This window comes from Myotis myotis, unplaced genomic scaffold (assembly GCF_014108235.1).
Source record: "Myotis myotis isolate mMyoMyo1 unplaced genomic scaffold, mMyoMyo1.p scaffold_m19_p_3, whole genome shotgun sequence".
NCBI lineage: Eukaryota > Metazoa > Chordata > Mammalia > Chiroptera > Vespertilionidae > Myotis > Myotis myotis.
The window spans coordinates 210,568,057-210,584,400 of record NW_023416335.1 but is presented as its reverse complement, the minus strand read 5'-3'; the positions used below and the strand labels follow the sequence as shown (position 1 = coordinate 210,584,400).

Below are 16,344 nucleotides of genomic sequence, written 5' to 3'. Positions count from 1 at the left end.
AGTCTCTGGCTTTTCAGTTTCGCAGGGAGGGGGGCACCAGTTAACCTGTGGTTGCTTTTCTCTGCCCTCCATTAACCGTAGTCAAGGCCTCTGCACAGGAAGACAGGTCACGGGTGGCGCTGCTGGAGCTGCCGGCCCTGCCTCTGCCGGGAGCTGGTGCGGGTCCGGCAGGGAGCCTGCCTCGCTGTGATGCTGAGGGGCCGTGCTCCTGCGGAAGGAGTCCCCAGCCAGCCAGGGCCTCCTGCCTCTGGCAGCCCCATGCTCAGGGCCCCGGCTTCCCCCTTTCTTGCAGCGTGAGCAGCTACGAGAAGACGCAGAGCTACCCCACTGACTGGTCCGACGACGAGTCTAACAACCCATTCTCCTCCACGGATGCCAATGGGGACTCCAATCCGTTCGATGAGGACGCCACCTCAGGGACGGAAGTGCGGGTCCGGGCCCTTTACGACTATGAGGGGCAGGAGCATGACGAGCTGAGCTTCAAGGCTGGTAGGTGGCTCCCCGTTGGCATCTGGAAGAGTGCTGCCAACCAAGGCTGCTAAATCCCTGCTAGTTTCAAGTGTTGGGTCCCCCCACTTGAAGAGTAGCAGATGCTTGCCCGGCTGGTGTGGCTCAGTGGTTGAGCATTGATCTGTGAACCCAGGAGGTCACAGTTTGATTCCTGGTCAGATGCTCGGATTGTGGGCTTGATCCCCAGTAGGGGGCGTGCAGGAGGCAGCCGATCAATGGTTCTCTCTCATCATGGATATTTCTATCTCTCCCTCTCCCTTCCTCTCTGAAATCAGTAAAAATATATATATATATTTTTAAAATGTAGCAGATGCTCAAGGCCAGAGCTTAGCAGGTAGTGAGGTGCCTGTGCCTTTGCTAAGATGGGGCCTCCAGCTGGGCGAGGCCTGGGCACCACGGGCACTGGAGCAGGAGATGCTGGTCGCCAGGACCACCCAGCCCCCTCCAAACATCTCGAGCACCGTCCCACAGTCCCCTAGGGAAGCCTTTCTCCACTGGCCCCCTGGCGGTGCCGCCTTGCCCAGACCTGAGGGCATTGGTGTGCCCTGGGCAGCAGAGGTTCGCCTTAGGGGCGCACCTCTCACACTCTCCCTATAGCCATGCTGTGTTCCCCTTTACCACCGACACAGCTCTGTTGCCAAGAGCTGAAACCTCGGTTTTACAGCACAGGCTGCATCTTGACCTCAGGACGCTGCGCGCATTTTCTAGCCTGTGTCTTTTTTAGTCTCTCTTTTATTTTTATTATTTTTAAATCTTTATTGTTGAAAGTATTACATATGTCCCCTTTCTCCCCCTATCGACTCCCTCCAGCCCACACCCACCCCCCACCCCAAGCCCTCACCACCCCACTGAGTCCCTGGGTTATGCATGTATGTATACAAGGGCTTTCGTTAATTGCCTCCCACCCACCCACCCTCCCCCACATTCCCTCCGAGATTCCGCACTCTGTTCCATGCTTCCATGTCTCTGGGTCCACTCCGTTCATCAGTTTATTTATTTATTTATTTTAATATATTTTTATTGATTTTTTTACAGAGAGGAAGGGAGAGAGAGAGTTAGAAACATCGATGAGAGAGAAACATCGATCAGCTGCCTCCTGCACATCTCCCACTGGGGATGTGCCCGCAACCCAGGTACATGCCCTTGACCGGAATCGAACCTGGGACCTTTCAGTCCGCAAGCCGACGCTCTATCCACTGAGCCAAACCGGTTTCGGCGACCCCTCTGTCTTTGTCTTGCAGGGGATGAGCTGACCAAGATAGAAGACGAGGATGAGCAGGGCTGGTGCAAGGGACGCTTGGACAATGGACAGGTTGGCCTGTACCCAGCAAATTACGTCGAAGCGATCCAGTGACAGCCCAGTGGGCTGGCTGGCGGAGGGGTGCGGTCCCAGGAACTCCGTTAGCCATCGGCCTGGGCAGCACTCCGGCAGCTCCAGCCGGCGGTGGCGTCCACTCCTTTTCCTGCAGAAGATGATGGTTCCATTGCTCTTGGCTTCATGGTGTCTCTTGAAGACAGACGAGCCGGTCATTTCACCTGGGACTTGGCAGCCTTTCCACAGTGCAGCTGGGGGGATCTGAGCACCGGAAGACGCAGTACACGGCACCCCGTTCTTGCCCACACCCGCTCCCCGCTCAGTGTGCATGTGGCTTATCATGGACCTGAATATTCCTGGCTGTCTTTCCGCCTCTCCTCCGCATCTGGTGGGTTACCCTGATTCTTCCACCAACTTCTTTCTCTGATGCGCTTCTCACCTGTAACTTAAATGAACAAAATGCCATTTTCTGAGGTCTTTAATTTAAGGCTGTATACAGTTGTACTTTGTTGTACCTGTTCATCCATTCACTTAGGCTTAAGTTATGGCACAGATTGCCATATACCAGGCATGAGAGGTGGTACCTCTGCTTCCGTGTTGAGCTGTTACTTGCCCACCACTGCCTGGGGCCGCCTGGCCCATTCAGATAGGGCGTGTGAGGCGGGAGATCACAGTAGAGAATGGGAGCACGTGTGGCTGGGTTTCTACTGTGAATGTGGGTGTCAGAAATAACTATAGTACTCCCCGAAGTCTCCATATTTAAAAACTATTTCCACTCTCTTCGTGCTTAAAACTTTACTCTTGCAAATGAATAATTCTGTCAGTGATGTGGAAGGCTAAACTGAAAAGACTAGCTTTTCAGGCACAAGCACCTGTAGATCAAGACACTTTATGTGGGACTGTCATGTCCTGGTGTATCTATATATATTATTTGATATTCAGAGAATCTAAAGAGCTTGTCTACTGTTTTCATGAGATTTTAAAGGCTCTTGACAGTGGATTTAATTTGTAAACTGCTTGAAGACCGTGGCCTTGGGGCCCAGGCCTGGCTGGTGGGCTGGGTGGGCCTTCTCCAGGCTTGGACATGGGCCAGGGACCTCAGGCCCTGGAAGTGGACACTGCCGGAGGGAAGTTCGTGCCACGGGCCAGCTGCAGGCCCACTGCTCACTCGCCTTCGTCCCTCCGTAGCAGAGCACTATGCGCTCCGGGCCTCTCAGCAGCTGCGGATTCCCGTCATCGTGTCCCTCCTGAGCCAACAGAAGCTGGGCCTCACCCACAGCACCAGGGTCTCTTCGGAGTGTCCTCGGTCATCAGGGAGCAGACGTGGCAGGAAGCTACACTGTAATCAGGTGGGGAGGGGGGGAAAGCTTTTATTTTGTGTATCAGACGTTGGAGAAATGGCTGCCGCCATATAAGCTATGCATTTACTCATGTTCCAGTGAGCGCGACGTCTTGCTTGGAAGTGGATGTGTGTATGTGTTTATCTTGAAGACTTACCAGCAGAAATCCTCATTCCTTTGCTACAGATTACCAAAAATTGTCAAGTCTTTTCAGTTCAGGAGTTTCTTTAAATGTATAGTATTTTAGGGAGAAGAATCAATAAACTATTGATCTTGTGAGTGTGATGGTCTCTGTGCCATGCGTGTACCTCATGCTCACATGAGCACGTGGGCGTGTCTGTCGCACTTACCAGCTTCGGGGCCGGGTGAGGTCCCAGGCAGGCTGCTGCCCAAGGGCCGTGTCCCCGTCCCGCTGCCCCTGCTGCACCGGAGGTGGTGGAATTTGAGGCACCTGAGCCCCTCGGGGTTTCTCTTTCCCCAAAACCTGCTGCTGTGTGGCCTGGGCTTCCCCAGCGTAGGGGCTTCCCTGAGCCCCTTTCCTGAGCACCTGTGGCACGCTGGGCCCTGCCTGCTCTTGCACCACCTGCACAGAGCGTGTCCATCTCCCAACGCCCGGGAGTGGGTGAGTCTCCCCATTTCCCTTTGACACCGCAAGGAACAGGCTCCAAGGGCGACTCCTGAGGAGAGGCCCAGCGGCCCGTACCCCGAGTCACATCCCCTCGGAGCCCTCCGTGCTCACGTGGGCGAAGTGAGGGAAAACGCCCACGTGAGAAGAGAAAGATGAGACGGCTGCGCGGCCACCATCAGCAAACCTGGTGAAGCCCCGGAAAAGCACCCACTGGGCACCGGGCTCTCGGAGCCAGGAGTGAGGTAGCAGCTGCCAGTGCAGTGTCAGTGCCGGCTCATGAGTCTGTCACCTAGTCGCCTGGTCTGATGGGTGATGGGGCTCCTGCCCTCCACTTCTGAGGAGTTGGGGCCCCCTGGAACTGCCCGCTGCCATGGGGAGAGGTAGGACAGGGTGCAGGGAGGGCCCAGAGCAGGCTCCGGGGCACCTGGTGAGCTCACGCATTGTACTCCAGCCCGTGGGGAGGTGGGAATCACCCCATTTTGCAGAAGAGGACACAAGGGCCGGGAACTCCAGTGAATTGCCCACAGTCCCCTGACGGAACTAATTCAAACCGCATCTGTAGGATTCTTAAGGGCAGCCCTTCCCGGGTCCCTCCACTGACTGATAAAGAGCAAGAGTGCGAGCAGAGGAATCCTCAAAAGTTGGACGAAACAACCTCTGCTCAGTGAGGCCCTTTTCTCAGCCTGTTATTTCCAGAGCCCCCGCAAGGAATCCTGAAGGGCCCTCCCTGTCCACTCCTGTCCTGGCCCTTAACTGCCCCCTCTGGGCCTCGGTTTCCCCAGGAAAGAGTGGTGCCTGCCTTCCCAGTTGGAGGGTCCGAGTAAGGAGGGAAAGGCCACAGGAACTCAGGAGGTGGTAGCTTAGTGTGGTTATGAGTGAGTGACACCCCACTCTCCTTCCCCAGCCAGGACTCTGGCATCCTTGGCCATCCTCCATACAAGGCCACTAAGTCCTCTTCCCCGCTCAGTCCTTTCCCTCCCTACAGCCACAGCCTGGGCCAAGCTGCCCCTTCTCCCCACTGGATCATGGCTGTGTCTACACCACCCTTGCTTGCCCTCCAGGCATTACCAGGAAACAAACCAGAGGGATTGAGCCACCTGCATCAGACCCGGCAGGTGGGGGTTTGAAGTCTGGTGCCCAACTGCAAACCTCAGGTGCCATTGTCTAAACCACTGGTTCTTAAACGCCCGGAGGGCCTGTTACAGCCCCGCTTGCTAGGCCCATCCCAGCGTTTCTGAGTCACTAGGCTGTAATCTAACAAGTCCCCAGGAGATGTTGACCCAGGACCACACTTTGAGAACCACTGATCCAAATAGCAAGTCAGAGGTACCCAAATGCCAGCCATCTACGTGCTCCTTGATTTGTTCAGATGACCAGGGAGAGTTGGTGGCAGCTACAGAGAGGTGTCCCACCAGGGTCAGAAGGGCACCTTGTGTCACTGATGAGGTGCCTGTACTCAGGCAAGTCCCTTCATCTCCCTGACCTTCAGTTTCCTCATCTGGAAAATGATTCCTGTCTTCCCCTGTTCATGACCAACTGAGGTCAAGGGTATAAAAGTGCTTGTTATGAAGGTCACCTCAACCCCAACACCATCCCAACTCGAGCTGATGATAACCAAAGTGTGCAGACCCCAGGTGAGGCGCCACATCTTCCCCAACCAGGAATAGCATGAATGCTGCCTCCAAGTCATAGACTCAGCCATGTATGAAACTGTATGCAAGAAGGCTGGATTTTCCACACCAAAATCGGACAAAACGTTTTGTCTCTTCGCTAAAAGTTAATGAGTTTTACAAAGGCGTAAAAATGGAGCCAATAATTGAGAGCATGGACTGCGAGCTCGTATTTCCTTCACTTGCACTTGGCGCCAACTGTGTGACCTTAAGTAGCCGTGTGACCTTCAGCGTACTTGCTTGGTTTGCTCATCTATAAAATGGGAATAATAGCGGTAAGCATTTGTATTTCACTTGGTGACAGGCCCTGTTCTAAACTCTAACATTTATTAACTTGTTCAATCCTCACAGCAGTCCCATGAACTAGGTAAATATTATTACTCCTATTTTTGTTATTAATCCTCATCCAAGTATACTTTTTCCCCATTTATTTAATTTTTGGAGAAAGTGGGAGGGAGGGAGGAGTGGGGGGAGAGAGAGAGAGAGAGAGAGAGAGAAACATCAATGTGAGAGACACATCAATTGGTTGCCTCCCACAGGCACTCTGATCAGGGCTGAGGATGGAACCTGCAACCCAGGTACATTCCCTTGACCAGGAATCAAACCCTTGACCCTTCTGTGCTTGGGTTGATTCTCTAACCACTGAACATACAGGTCAGGGCTATTATTCCTATTTTCATAGACGAGGAAGCTGAGGCACAGAGAAGTTAGGTAACTTGCTGAAGGTGTAGGTGTGACAGCTACCACACAGCTTATCTAGATTCAGAGGCAGGGCCTGCCCACTAGGCTGCGCTGTTGGGCGATGAGGGCACAGGCCTCAGAGGACAAGGAGGTGCCTGCTCCCAGTGGTGCTCTTTAAGTGATGCCTACCAGGACTGGAGCTGCCTGACCTGAGCCCTCCTCCGTGCTCTGGGCACCTCATCACAGCGCTCTCCCTGCTCCCTCGAAGCTGCTGGTATGTCTGTCTCCCCCACTGACTAGCAACCTGTCTCTCCAGCCCAAACTAAAAGGAAAAAATGAAATCAATTTCGGGCCAATCAATGAGACTCAGATTACATATGCTCCTTGACTTAGGATGGGGTTCCGTCCTGATAAAACCCATCGCAAGTTGAAAGTGTCCTAAGTCAATGATGCATTTATTGTAAATTATATGATTGTCTAACCATTACGCTGTACACCTGAAACTAATATATTGAATGTAATAGAAAAAAGTTACATAGAAGTTAAAAAAAGAAAATGCATTTCATACACCTAATCTACTGAACATTACAACTTAGCCCAGCCAGTTTCTACTGAGTACCTATCACTTTCACACCATCATGAAGTCAGAAACTTGAAAAATTTTAAGTCAAACCATCATATATTGATGGCATATTGGTTTAAGCTTCTTCAAATCCTTTGTGGAAAGGACTGGGAAATAGAGAGCGGAAGGAGCAGATGACACAGGAACTACAGGGAGGGCATCACTCTTTTTGAGCAAAGGATAACTAACACCAGCTGCCAATGGGCTAAAACTCCGATGAGCAAAGGATACAGTTTGGCAGCTGATGCCGCGACCACAGTCCCAGAAACCTGAGTGCCCAGCCAAGAGACATGAAGGTAAAAAGCCCTGAGCTCAAGGGCATTCGGTCACCAAAGCGACAAGGGCTGCAAGCAAACTGTGGGCGGCTCACTGGCCACTTTGGAGTCAAGATAGCCAGGCCCCTCAATTGTAAAAGGAACAAAAATTCAGATGAATATTTAGAAACTAAGAAAAGTATTCAGAAAAACTTTAAAGTCACCCATGGTGCTGCCTTCCAGAGGTAACACTGCTGACATTCTGGGGGACTAGTTTTTCTTGTCTTTTTTCCTCTTCACACCCATGGGCACGCATTTTGTGGTCGTTGTCATCAATGTGTCTGTGTTTTACGAAGTTGGGGTCATGTTGTTACTGCAGTTTAGTATCCTGCTTCTCCTCTTAACATTTAATCACAAGCATTTTCTCCTGACCCCGAAGACGCTGAGCATTGGCTTTCTCCCACTTCTTTTCTCGTTTTTGCAGGTATAATTTACACACAGCAAAGGGCACTGCATTGCATGTACAGTTCTACAAGTTTTCATGCAGACGGTTGTGTAACCACTACCACAGTCAAGACACACAACTGCCCCATCATCCCAACAGAGAGGACTAGAGACTGAAGTTAGCAGTAGTCACCCTTGAAAATGGCACGCTTCTGTCAGCTCACTAGTGTAGGGACTGATAACACAGGTAGCAGTCCAGGCTGGTTTTGTCATTGTTCTCTTTATCTCCAGTGACCTTAGGGTTAAAGCTCCTGTAGCGGTGGCTGGGGGAACCTTGTGCTTAGCGTGTGGGCTGGGGACCAGAGTCGTCTACTGCCGTGCTTGTCCCGCCTCCTGTGGCAGACTGCTGCTGCTGCTTACCTAGTGCCAGGCTCGTGGACGTGTAGGTGGAGGTTCTCTGTGGACCTGGTCCAGCCTCAGTCTCAGGTCTTGTGGGTCTGGGGCTTGAGGTGGGGCTTTCTCAACATGTCTGCCCGCCTCCTGGTGACAGCAAACCTCTGTGTGGTGTCTGATTGACCTTGGTTGGGACTTTCCTCTCTCTTCCAGTGGTAGCAAACCTCTGTTGGGTATGGATTAAATCTGAGCCCAAAGTGTTTCCTGACGTCCCCCTCACCCCCAGCAATAGAGGGATTTCACTTCTGACCTTCCCCCTGCAGCCATGACACTGTGTTAACCCCTTTAAAGTTAGAGGATTCCTCTCCTCCTGTGGATTTGGTATTACTGGAGTTTGTCTCTTCCTTTCCTGGCAGAAAAGCATCTTTGTGGACACCCTGAGGGAGAGAGAGTTTGCCGCTTTTGCTTTCCAGGAGAGAAGGCGAGTGGGTGGGGGTTTGCGCCTGTCCCCCAACAGGTGCATGCCTGCCCCACAGGGGTTTTTCTCCACTCGTTCTGTCTCCATCTGTCTTGTGAAGAAAGAATTCCGGTGGAGGTTCATGGAAAAGAGCTTGTGAGTGAATGCAAGTCCCTTCGTATCTGAGGCCCCCAGCTCCGCCAAACTGACATGCTAGCTCACATCTGGCCTTTAAGAATTCGTTAAAATTTTAGGTGATTTCCTTGCGCCCACTTGAATGGCAGCCACTTCTTTCTCCGTGCTCTGCCAAAGGTGAGGGGGTTCTACGTTCCATCTCTTTTTGGAGAGTCCCGTCTCGAGGAATTGTTTGCTTGGTTGCTTTGCAACCTCAGCTCTCTGAGGAGGCCCAAGAGAAGGTATGGTTTTGTAGACCATCAGCCTTTCCTCCTTATGATGTTGGCAGTGACTGAGGACCTTTGTGCTTATACATTCTAAGCCCACACCAAAAATCTTCACTGAGCGCATACTACATGCCTGGCATTGTTCTAGATGCCGGGGGCAGGGAGGGAGACCGAACGGGTCTGATCTCATGAAATGTATATCCAACCGAAGGGAGGCAGATATATTTACCTATTATAGTATCAGGGGGTAATGAGTGCTCCGAAGAACACTGAAGCAGATGAGCTAAAAGACAACAATGGTATTTGCCCCTTCGCTTATGCCTGCCTATTAGTGCAGACACGTCTACACTGCATCGCCCTGTTTTCCTTCTCAGGGATCTGTGTTGGAGAGCTGAGTACACAGGCCCGCCCTAATCTGATACATAACTTGGTAAGATTTCAGCTCCACGCGGTAAGTGGGACCATCATGCCCAACAGAAAGGACAGGACTGTTTCTTGTGAACATGCCAGGTGTTCTGTTTAAAGCCAGACTAGTATCGCCAGACACAAAACACAGGGGTATCTATTTTGACTCAATACAAAGAAGACTTTTCCAAGAGTCACAGCTGCCTGCGAAAATATAGCGCGGGCCTGTCCCAGCGGCAACGACGCCCCTCCTGGGGGAGGTTCCAGCCTGTTCCGGGCCAGCCCCCAGCGTCCCCTGGGGTGTCCAGCCGGGCAGGTGAGGGGCGCCATCCAGGCCCAAGAACAGAAGCCCGCCGCCAGGCTTTCCCGGGAGCTGCTCTCCTGCAGCTCAGCACCGAGTCCTTGCCTCGCCCTGGAACAGATGCAACGCCCGGACCCGGGATCGGAGGGAGGCGGCTGCATGCACTCGGCGCCAACGTGTTGCATTTGACTCCAAAATCTCTCCTCTTTCCCCGCGCCAGCCAACCGCAGGCGACACTTCCTGGTGCAGAAGAGGCGACGTTGTCCGCCGTCAAACCTTCCCAGCTGGCGATGTGGGCCAAGCGGATGCAGCCGGGAGGCGGCGGGATGGCGCGCTTCTTGCCTGTTCTCACCCGTCTGACGGAGCCATCCTGCCTCGTGAGGGCTGTTCTCTCTCCCTGACCTGACACCCAAACTGACACTTTAAGAAAGTCACTTTCCGTGTAGAAAGCTCCCACCCAGCGCAGAAAGTTAGGGGACTAACGAAAACCGGGCGTCTGGACTCGAGTCCCCTCTCCCGGGCGCCGGAAACGGCGGGTAGGCCCCTCCCCCTCAAGTTCCCTCCTTTGCCACCTGGAGTGACCGGCTCTGCCGCTCTCACGGGACGAGGTGAGAGGATCTTGGCCCAGAAAGCAGCAGCCCGTTCCAGAAATGGCAACCCACCCGCCGGAATGGCGGGGCTCCGAAGGCCGAACCCCACCCACACCCAGGCCCAGGGTCACCGCCCCACTGCCAGGCGCCGATGACGAAAGAGGACCTGGAAAAGGCGCGCGAGCCTCCTGCGCATGCGCGTGTAGCGTCGGTGGGCGGGGCCTGGGTGGGCGGGGCCAGCGGTACAGCTAAGCCGGGCCTTAGAGGACAGCGGCGCGTGCGCTCCGTTGGGGGCGGGGCCTGGGGCGGGGCCTGGGCCGTCACGCGCAGCCCCGCCCCCTGGGCCGTAGTCTGGCTCCGGGAGGCGGCAACCGCTCCAGATCAGCCCTTCCCCTTCGGCTGGGGCAGCCGCGCCTCGGTTTTCCGGCGACGATGGGGGACCCCAGCAAGCAGGACATCCTGGCCATCCTCAAGCGCCTCCGCTCGGTGCCCACCAACAAGGTAACGGCCGCCTGGCGCGTTCGGCCGGCTCGGCATCCCTGCCCGACCCCGCGGGCGGCCCCTGCGACGCCAGTGTCCGCGGCCGCGGGAGGAGGAGCCGGCCCGGCCTGTGACACGTCGCACTTGCGGCCGTGGCAGCTGGGCCTCTCCTGGGTCCCCGAACCGCGCGCCGCCCCCCAGCCTCGGCGAGGGAGGAGCGGGGAAGGGGCACCGAGGCCGCGGGCGGGGCGGGCCGCCGGGGGTCCTGGGGGCGGGGAGTCCTAGGGGCCGGGGGCGGACACATGGGTTCCTGACACCGGGCGGAGGAGCCTGCACGGGGACGCGGGCGGCCGAGTGGACACTGAGTTCCCGAGAGCCGGGACGAGCTTGGGGGTCCCGGAGCGGGCCGGGAGGGTACCCCGCGCTCCTGGGAGTGGGGCGGGCCCGCAGGCCACCTGGGACGCGGCTGGGACGCGTCACTGGGTCAGAACCCCCGCTGGTAGCCCTGGGCGTTGAGGGGAGCTCGCTCGCCCCCTCCCCACCCTCGAACGGACCCTTCAGGTTCCTGGGGGCGCCTGTGGGAGCCCCTCTGCCTCCCTGGGTCCCGGACGGCAGCTGCCGCGCTCCGGTCTGATGGAGCTGCCCAGGCCTGTGCGTGGCTCCCAGCTCGCTCCTCTTTCTAAGAAACCCCAACACAGACGCTCCCCTCCCTTCCCTTTGCGTCTCCCTGGAGAGGGGGGTTCCTTTTCCCACCTCCGGAGGCTGCCCCCTCCCGGCCCCCGGGCCCCTTACAACTTTTGGAGACTTTACAACTTTTGGAGACCGGCTGGAGGTGTGATGACGCATTGGGCTGCGGTGACTCCCTCTTCGGGGATCACAGGTCCGGCTCACAGGTCCGAGTGGCACCTGGAGAGTGCAAAGGGCTGTCCCGTCAGCGTGGACTCTCTCCTCTCCTCCTGTGACTGTCCTGCGGGGCCCCATGGTCACCTCCCACGTAAACAGCTGTTAAGGAGCATGGCCATGAACCACGACCTGATGGCACAGGGAGTTCCTGAGTTTTACAGTAGTTAGATGTCTTCTTTTACGTCTCGATGGTGGAGGGGAGCTCATAATTCTACAGCCATTCCAGGATCAAGAAAGGAAACGATTTATTAAAGCGACGTCTGAGGAAGGGAAGTCAGGAGGAGGAAGCCTCCAGTGCCAGCTTCTCGGCTGTTCCCCTGGATGTTCCAGTTGAGAGTCACCTGTTAATCAGGAGTGGGTCCCTGTGCATCCAGACAGCACTGGGGTCTGCAGTCGGCAGGGTGGAAGCTGTGTGTTTTGGTCTGCTGTCCCTCAGAAACAGAACATGGTTCTCTTTGATGGAATTCATCCAAGGGAAGGTGCCCTTTTAAAAGAGGACGTCAGTGCCTTTCTGCCAGGAGGCACGTGGAGGGACACGCCCGGGCACACCTGTGCGTGGTTGTGCGGACCTGCCGCTTTCTAACTGTCGCCTCGGGCAGGCCACTTGGTCACTTATTTGTGCTTTATTTTCCTCATCTGGAACCGGACATGATCTAACTCAGGGGTTATTGTGAGGATTAAGCGAGAACATCCCAGAAAAGCCTTCGGAGCAGTACCTGCAATCACTAGTCTTCAACACGTGCCAGCTGTTTTCGTTATTTTTATTATGAACAACACACCTAGGGGACACTTTCTAGTCTGTGGTAGGACTAATAAAAGCGCTGAGCAAAAATACTTCCTGGCAATGTTCCACAGCGCCTGCTACACTTCTCGATGAAGACTTTTTATCTGATCGTTAGTAACAGTTTCCTAAACAAAGATGAAAACTAGTTTTAACTAGTGGATGAGTTGGGTGACAATAAGCATTTTCAAAACAGGTTCTAAAGAGCAGCTCTGAGATACACGAGACAGAAAAACAACTCGGTTTACTTTCAGCATGTGGTATCCAGTTTCCTCCCCTCTGTGTGGACCCCAGGTTTTAACTCAAGGGTCAGTTTCCTCGTTTGTGAACTCCTTCCTGAAGCTTCACTGTTCCTTGTTTTTTCATTGATTGTTTGAGTGACTCATTCAACAAATATCCACCGAGCACCTGCGTGTGCTGGGCACGGTCCGGAGCAGTGAGGGGCACTGGCTCCCTCACAAAAGCGGCTCCTGCCTCAGGGAGCGGATGGTCCGTGCAGACCGCGGGCCCAGGCCCCGAGGTGGCATTTCTTAGCTGTGATACTTCCTCACTCCTTCATTTTCTCTAAAATGGGGGGGGATCAAAGCCGCGCTACCTAATTCTGGGGAACGCGGAATGAGAATGCGGGGCCCTCGTTTGAAAGTATTAAGAATTTTGAGATGAGACAGCAGAGCCCTGACCACCCACAGCCGGCTGAGTGCGGGCCTGTGGGACTGCGCCGATGACACCCGCCCTGGAAGGGCCCGAGGGCCACAGCAGCACCTTCCCAGGTTGTTGTGGAGCTCAGTTGGCCAGCGGCAGTGCCTGGCAGGAGTAAACACTCAGCATTAGCCATTATTTCTTTAGCGACTGTTCTCATCATTAGGCAGAGCAAGTGGTTAGTCAAAACTATTTCTTTGTCATCACCGTAACAGCTGATCTTCTGCTTGGAAATCAGGTCTCAGCTCTGACCGCATATCAAGACCCAGCACAACCCCTGTTCTCAAAGCACAGGCTCGGGCTCCAGCCGGGCCACCACGGCGGCATTGTGAGAACCGGACTTGTATTTCCAACTGCCTCCCGACTGCCAGGCCCTCAGGTCCCACTCCCAACGCCTTGCCTTCCACCCTCCAAACTGCCCCAATACCTGTGTTTGCGTTTAGGCCACTTTGTGCCAGGCCGGTGCTCAGCCCAGCTGATAAGACAGACTGGGCCCCCCTCGTGGAGCTGCATTCTAGCAACCCCTCGTCTCAGGTTGGGGGGCGGGGGCAGGAGGACGCTGAAGTCACCTAGTTAGAAACCCGTGCTCTCCCCCGGAGCCAGCCTCTTGGCCCCTGTCTAGGGAACTTTTTGCATCCTGTCCTTGCTTGCTGAGATCCAACCTGGTAACTAATGGGCTTGCCCACTAGACTGCTAGTCCGTGGGCTCCGGACACGCCCACTTTGCACCAGGTACATGCACACTGTCCGTTGAGTGAGTGAGGGATACAAATGGCCTCTCGTAGAGGGACAGCACCTTTGGCACGACGAGTCCCATGGAAAGGGATGCCTTACTCTAAAAGCTTTTACCACATGATTTCTGAATTTCCATGCCCTTCTCTCCCTAAGGCCATCACGAGCCTGGCAATGAGTAGGAGCTCAGCAAGTGTCTGTGGAACCAGTGATGCCATCTACTTTTTAATACCCCAGTGCCTGCCCCCTGTCTGGTACCAGTGCCATTGGAGTGAGTGCCTGGTACCTTTCATGTCAATTGCATCCCTCCCCATCCCCACAATTCATGCGTGCTGAATGTGAGTCTGCCCTGAGGGGCTTTGGAAAACCCACTCATGTTTTTGTTCTTGTATTGCCCTCAAAAGGCCAGATGCCAGGTCTTTTTTATGATTACTAGAGGCCTGATGCACAACATTCATGCCCTGGGGGGTGGGGGTCCCTCAGCCTGGCCTGTGCTCTCTCGCAGTTCAGGACCCCTCTCGCGCAGTCCAGGGCTCTCTCAGGCCGGGACCCCTCGCTCCTTACCACCTGCCTGTAGCGGAGGTGGTGGGAGAGGCACCCACCACCTCTGCTTCGCTCACCAGCTGTGAGCCTGGCTTCTGGCTGAGCCGCACACCCCCTGTGGGAGTGCACTGACCACCAGAGGGCAGCTCCTGCGTTGAGAGTCTGCCTCTTGGTGGTCAGCGCGTATCATAGCAACCATTCTTTCCCTGTTCGTCAATTTGCATATTATGGTTTTATTATATAGGATAGGATAGTTGGGACAATCTTCACATAGGTGGCTCTGCCTATAAAGTGTATCTAAAGTGTGGGTGCTTTTTTCTGGGGGAAAAAAATTTAAAACAATTCCATTTGTGGAATGTTACTGTCCTGTAGTTCTGACTTTAATTGTGTTAATTTCCATGACAAACACTGCATATTTTAAAGTACTTTTACCCTTCTGTTATCAGATGAATGTTTGGCGTCAGTCAGTGTTGAGGAAGGAAGGCTGGGGTCTCCTGCGGCCGCGGTCACCTGAAAGCTGGGGTTTTCACCCCCAAGAGCGTCACGCAGTGCTCCGCCGGCCCACTGTGCACTGGCTGTGGGACTCGGCCTCCGTTCCTCCCCACTTGAGCCTCTCCCCTGGGCTGCCCGAGGGTCCTTAAGACGCGGCAGCTGGCTTCCCCCAGAGCCAGTGATCCAAGAGCGAGGGCAAGAGAGAGAAGGGAAGTCATGGCGTCTTTTATAACCTCGCACAGACCACCCTGGGCAAGTGAGGGTGGGCTTCCCCAGGGAGTGAACACCAGCGGGGGGCTCACTGGGCACCTTGGAGTCTGGCCCCCACGCTCTCCTCCGGCCGAGGAGAGACGTGTGCACAACACCTGCCATCCGGTACAGGCCGCTGTCCGGGGCAGTGCGGCCTGAGTGTTCCCCGCAGGGCCTCCGTGCCGTGTTCATTTACCTGCTCGGTAGGACCTGTGAATGCTTCACGGACAGGTGATGTTTGAGATACACACCTGAGTTCTCTTCGCTTCCCGTACTGCAGAGTGTTATAATAGACTCAGAATTATATAATATATAATTCATGTGTTGTAGTGATATAATTCTATTAACATATAATTAAAATAATAATGAAAGAAATAGAAATTTGAGGTTTTTAGTTTATTAACCTTAGGGAGTGAGAGAGCGAGAGAGATCGACTTCTTGTTCCACGTGGTTATGCGTTCATTGGCTGATTCTTGCATGTGCCCTGACTGGAGGGTGACCCCACAACCTGGGCATATTGGGTTCTAACCGCCTTAGCTACCTGGCCAGGGTCAAATTTCAGGTTTTAAAAATCTAGGTGAGATAGTTTCTATTCCCCAGTTTAAATTGTAAAAGTTAAGCAGTTTTCCAGCTAACTCATATATTGTGCCCTGTGGGAGGGCTCACTTGGCCAATATAAAGTAATTAATAGTCGACTTTTCACATTTTCTCTCAGGTGTGTTTTGATTGTGGCGCCAAAAACCCCAGCTGGGCAAGCATAACCTATGGGGTGTTTCTTTGCATCGACTGCTCGGGGTCACACCGGTCACTTGGGGTCCACTTGAGTTTCATTCGGTAAGTGAATCTGTCCCCGTTGGGGTGGGAGGGTGCAGCGTCACATGGAGCTCTTTCCCCTTTTTCCATTACTTTTCCTTTGACATCAAGTAAAATGAGAGGTTGGTTATGAGTTATGGTGATTTAAGTGATATAACTAAGTAAACTGGGCAAGTGAGCTGGTTTCTGTTTAGTTTCTGTGACATCGAGCTGTGTCGGAGGCATGAGGCTGTGGCACGGACCATCAGGATGGAGGGCTTGAGGCAGCATCTCCTTTCCCTTATGATCTTCTGACAACAGCAGTTAGAAACCCGTGCTCTCCCCCGGAGCCAGGCTTCCGACCACCTGGGGGCGCTCTCAGACCTGCCTGCGCTGGGCTGTGCACACCTCATCTCTGCCGTCACCTCCGTCCACGGGGCCATTTCCTGCGCAGGGTTTTGCCACTTACTGCCCTTCTAGACTCTTCTTGAGATCGCCAATGCCTCTTGGCCCCTGTCTAGGGAACTTTTTGCATCCTGTCCTTGCTTGCTGAGATCCACCTGGTAACTAATGGGCTTGCCCACTAGGCTGCTGGTCTGTGGGCTCCGGACACGCCCGCTTTGTGTGCACCAGGTACACACACACTGTCCGCTAAGGGAGGGA

The 16,344-nt window shown here is 54.3% G+C and overlaps 2 protein-coding genes across 8 annotated transcripts in view; both read left to right on the top strand.

Annotated features, from left to right (window-relative positions):
- Positions 1 to 3,447, top strand: part of PACSIN2 (protein kinase C and casein kinase substrate in neurons 2) — a 117,187-nt gene extending 113,740 nt beyond the window's left edge. For 4 of the 6 annotated variants that reach the window (XM_036297131.1, XM_036297129.1, XM_036297127.1 and 1 more), the window contains 2 exons: positions 293 to 489; positions 1,752 to 3,447. In XM_036297131.1, the coding sequence (XP_036153024.1) occupies positions 293 to 489; positions 1,752 to 1,864 (310 nt within the window). In that variant the 3' untranslated portion in view covers positions 1,865 to 3,447. The remainder of the gene's footprint in view (positions 1 to 292; positions 490 to 1,751) is intronic. The other 2 variants (XM_036297130.1, XM_036297132.1) reach the window with 1 other exon arrangement.
- Positions 3,448 to 10,355: 6,908 nt separating this feature from the next.
- Positions 10,356 to 16,344, top strand: part of ARFGAP3 (ADP ribosylation factor GTPase activating protein 3) — a 47,291-nt gene continuing 41,302 nt past the window's right edge. For both annotated transcript variants that reach the window (XM_036297786.1, XM_036297785.1), the window contains exons 1-2: positions 10,356 to 10,512; positions 15,605 to 15,723. In XM_036297786.1, the coding sequence (XP_036153679.1) occupies positions 10,444 to 10,512; positions 15,605 to 15,723 (188 nt within the window). In that variant the 5' untranslated portion in view covers positions 10,356 to 10,443. The remainder of the gene's footprint in view (positions 10,513 to 15,604; positions 15,724 to 16,344) is intronic.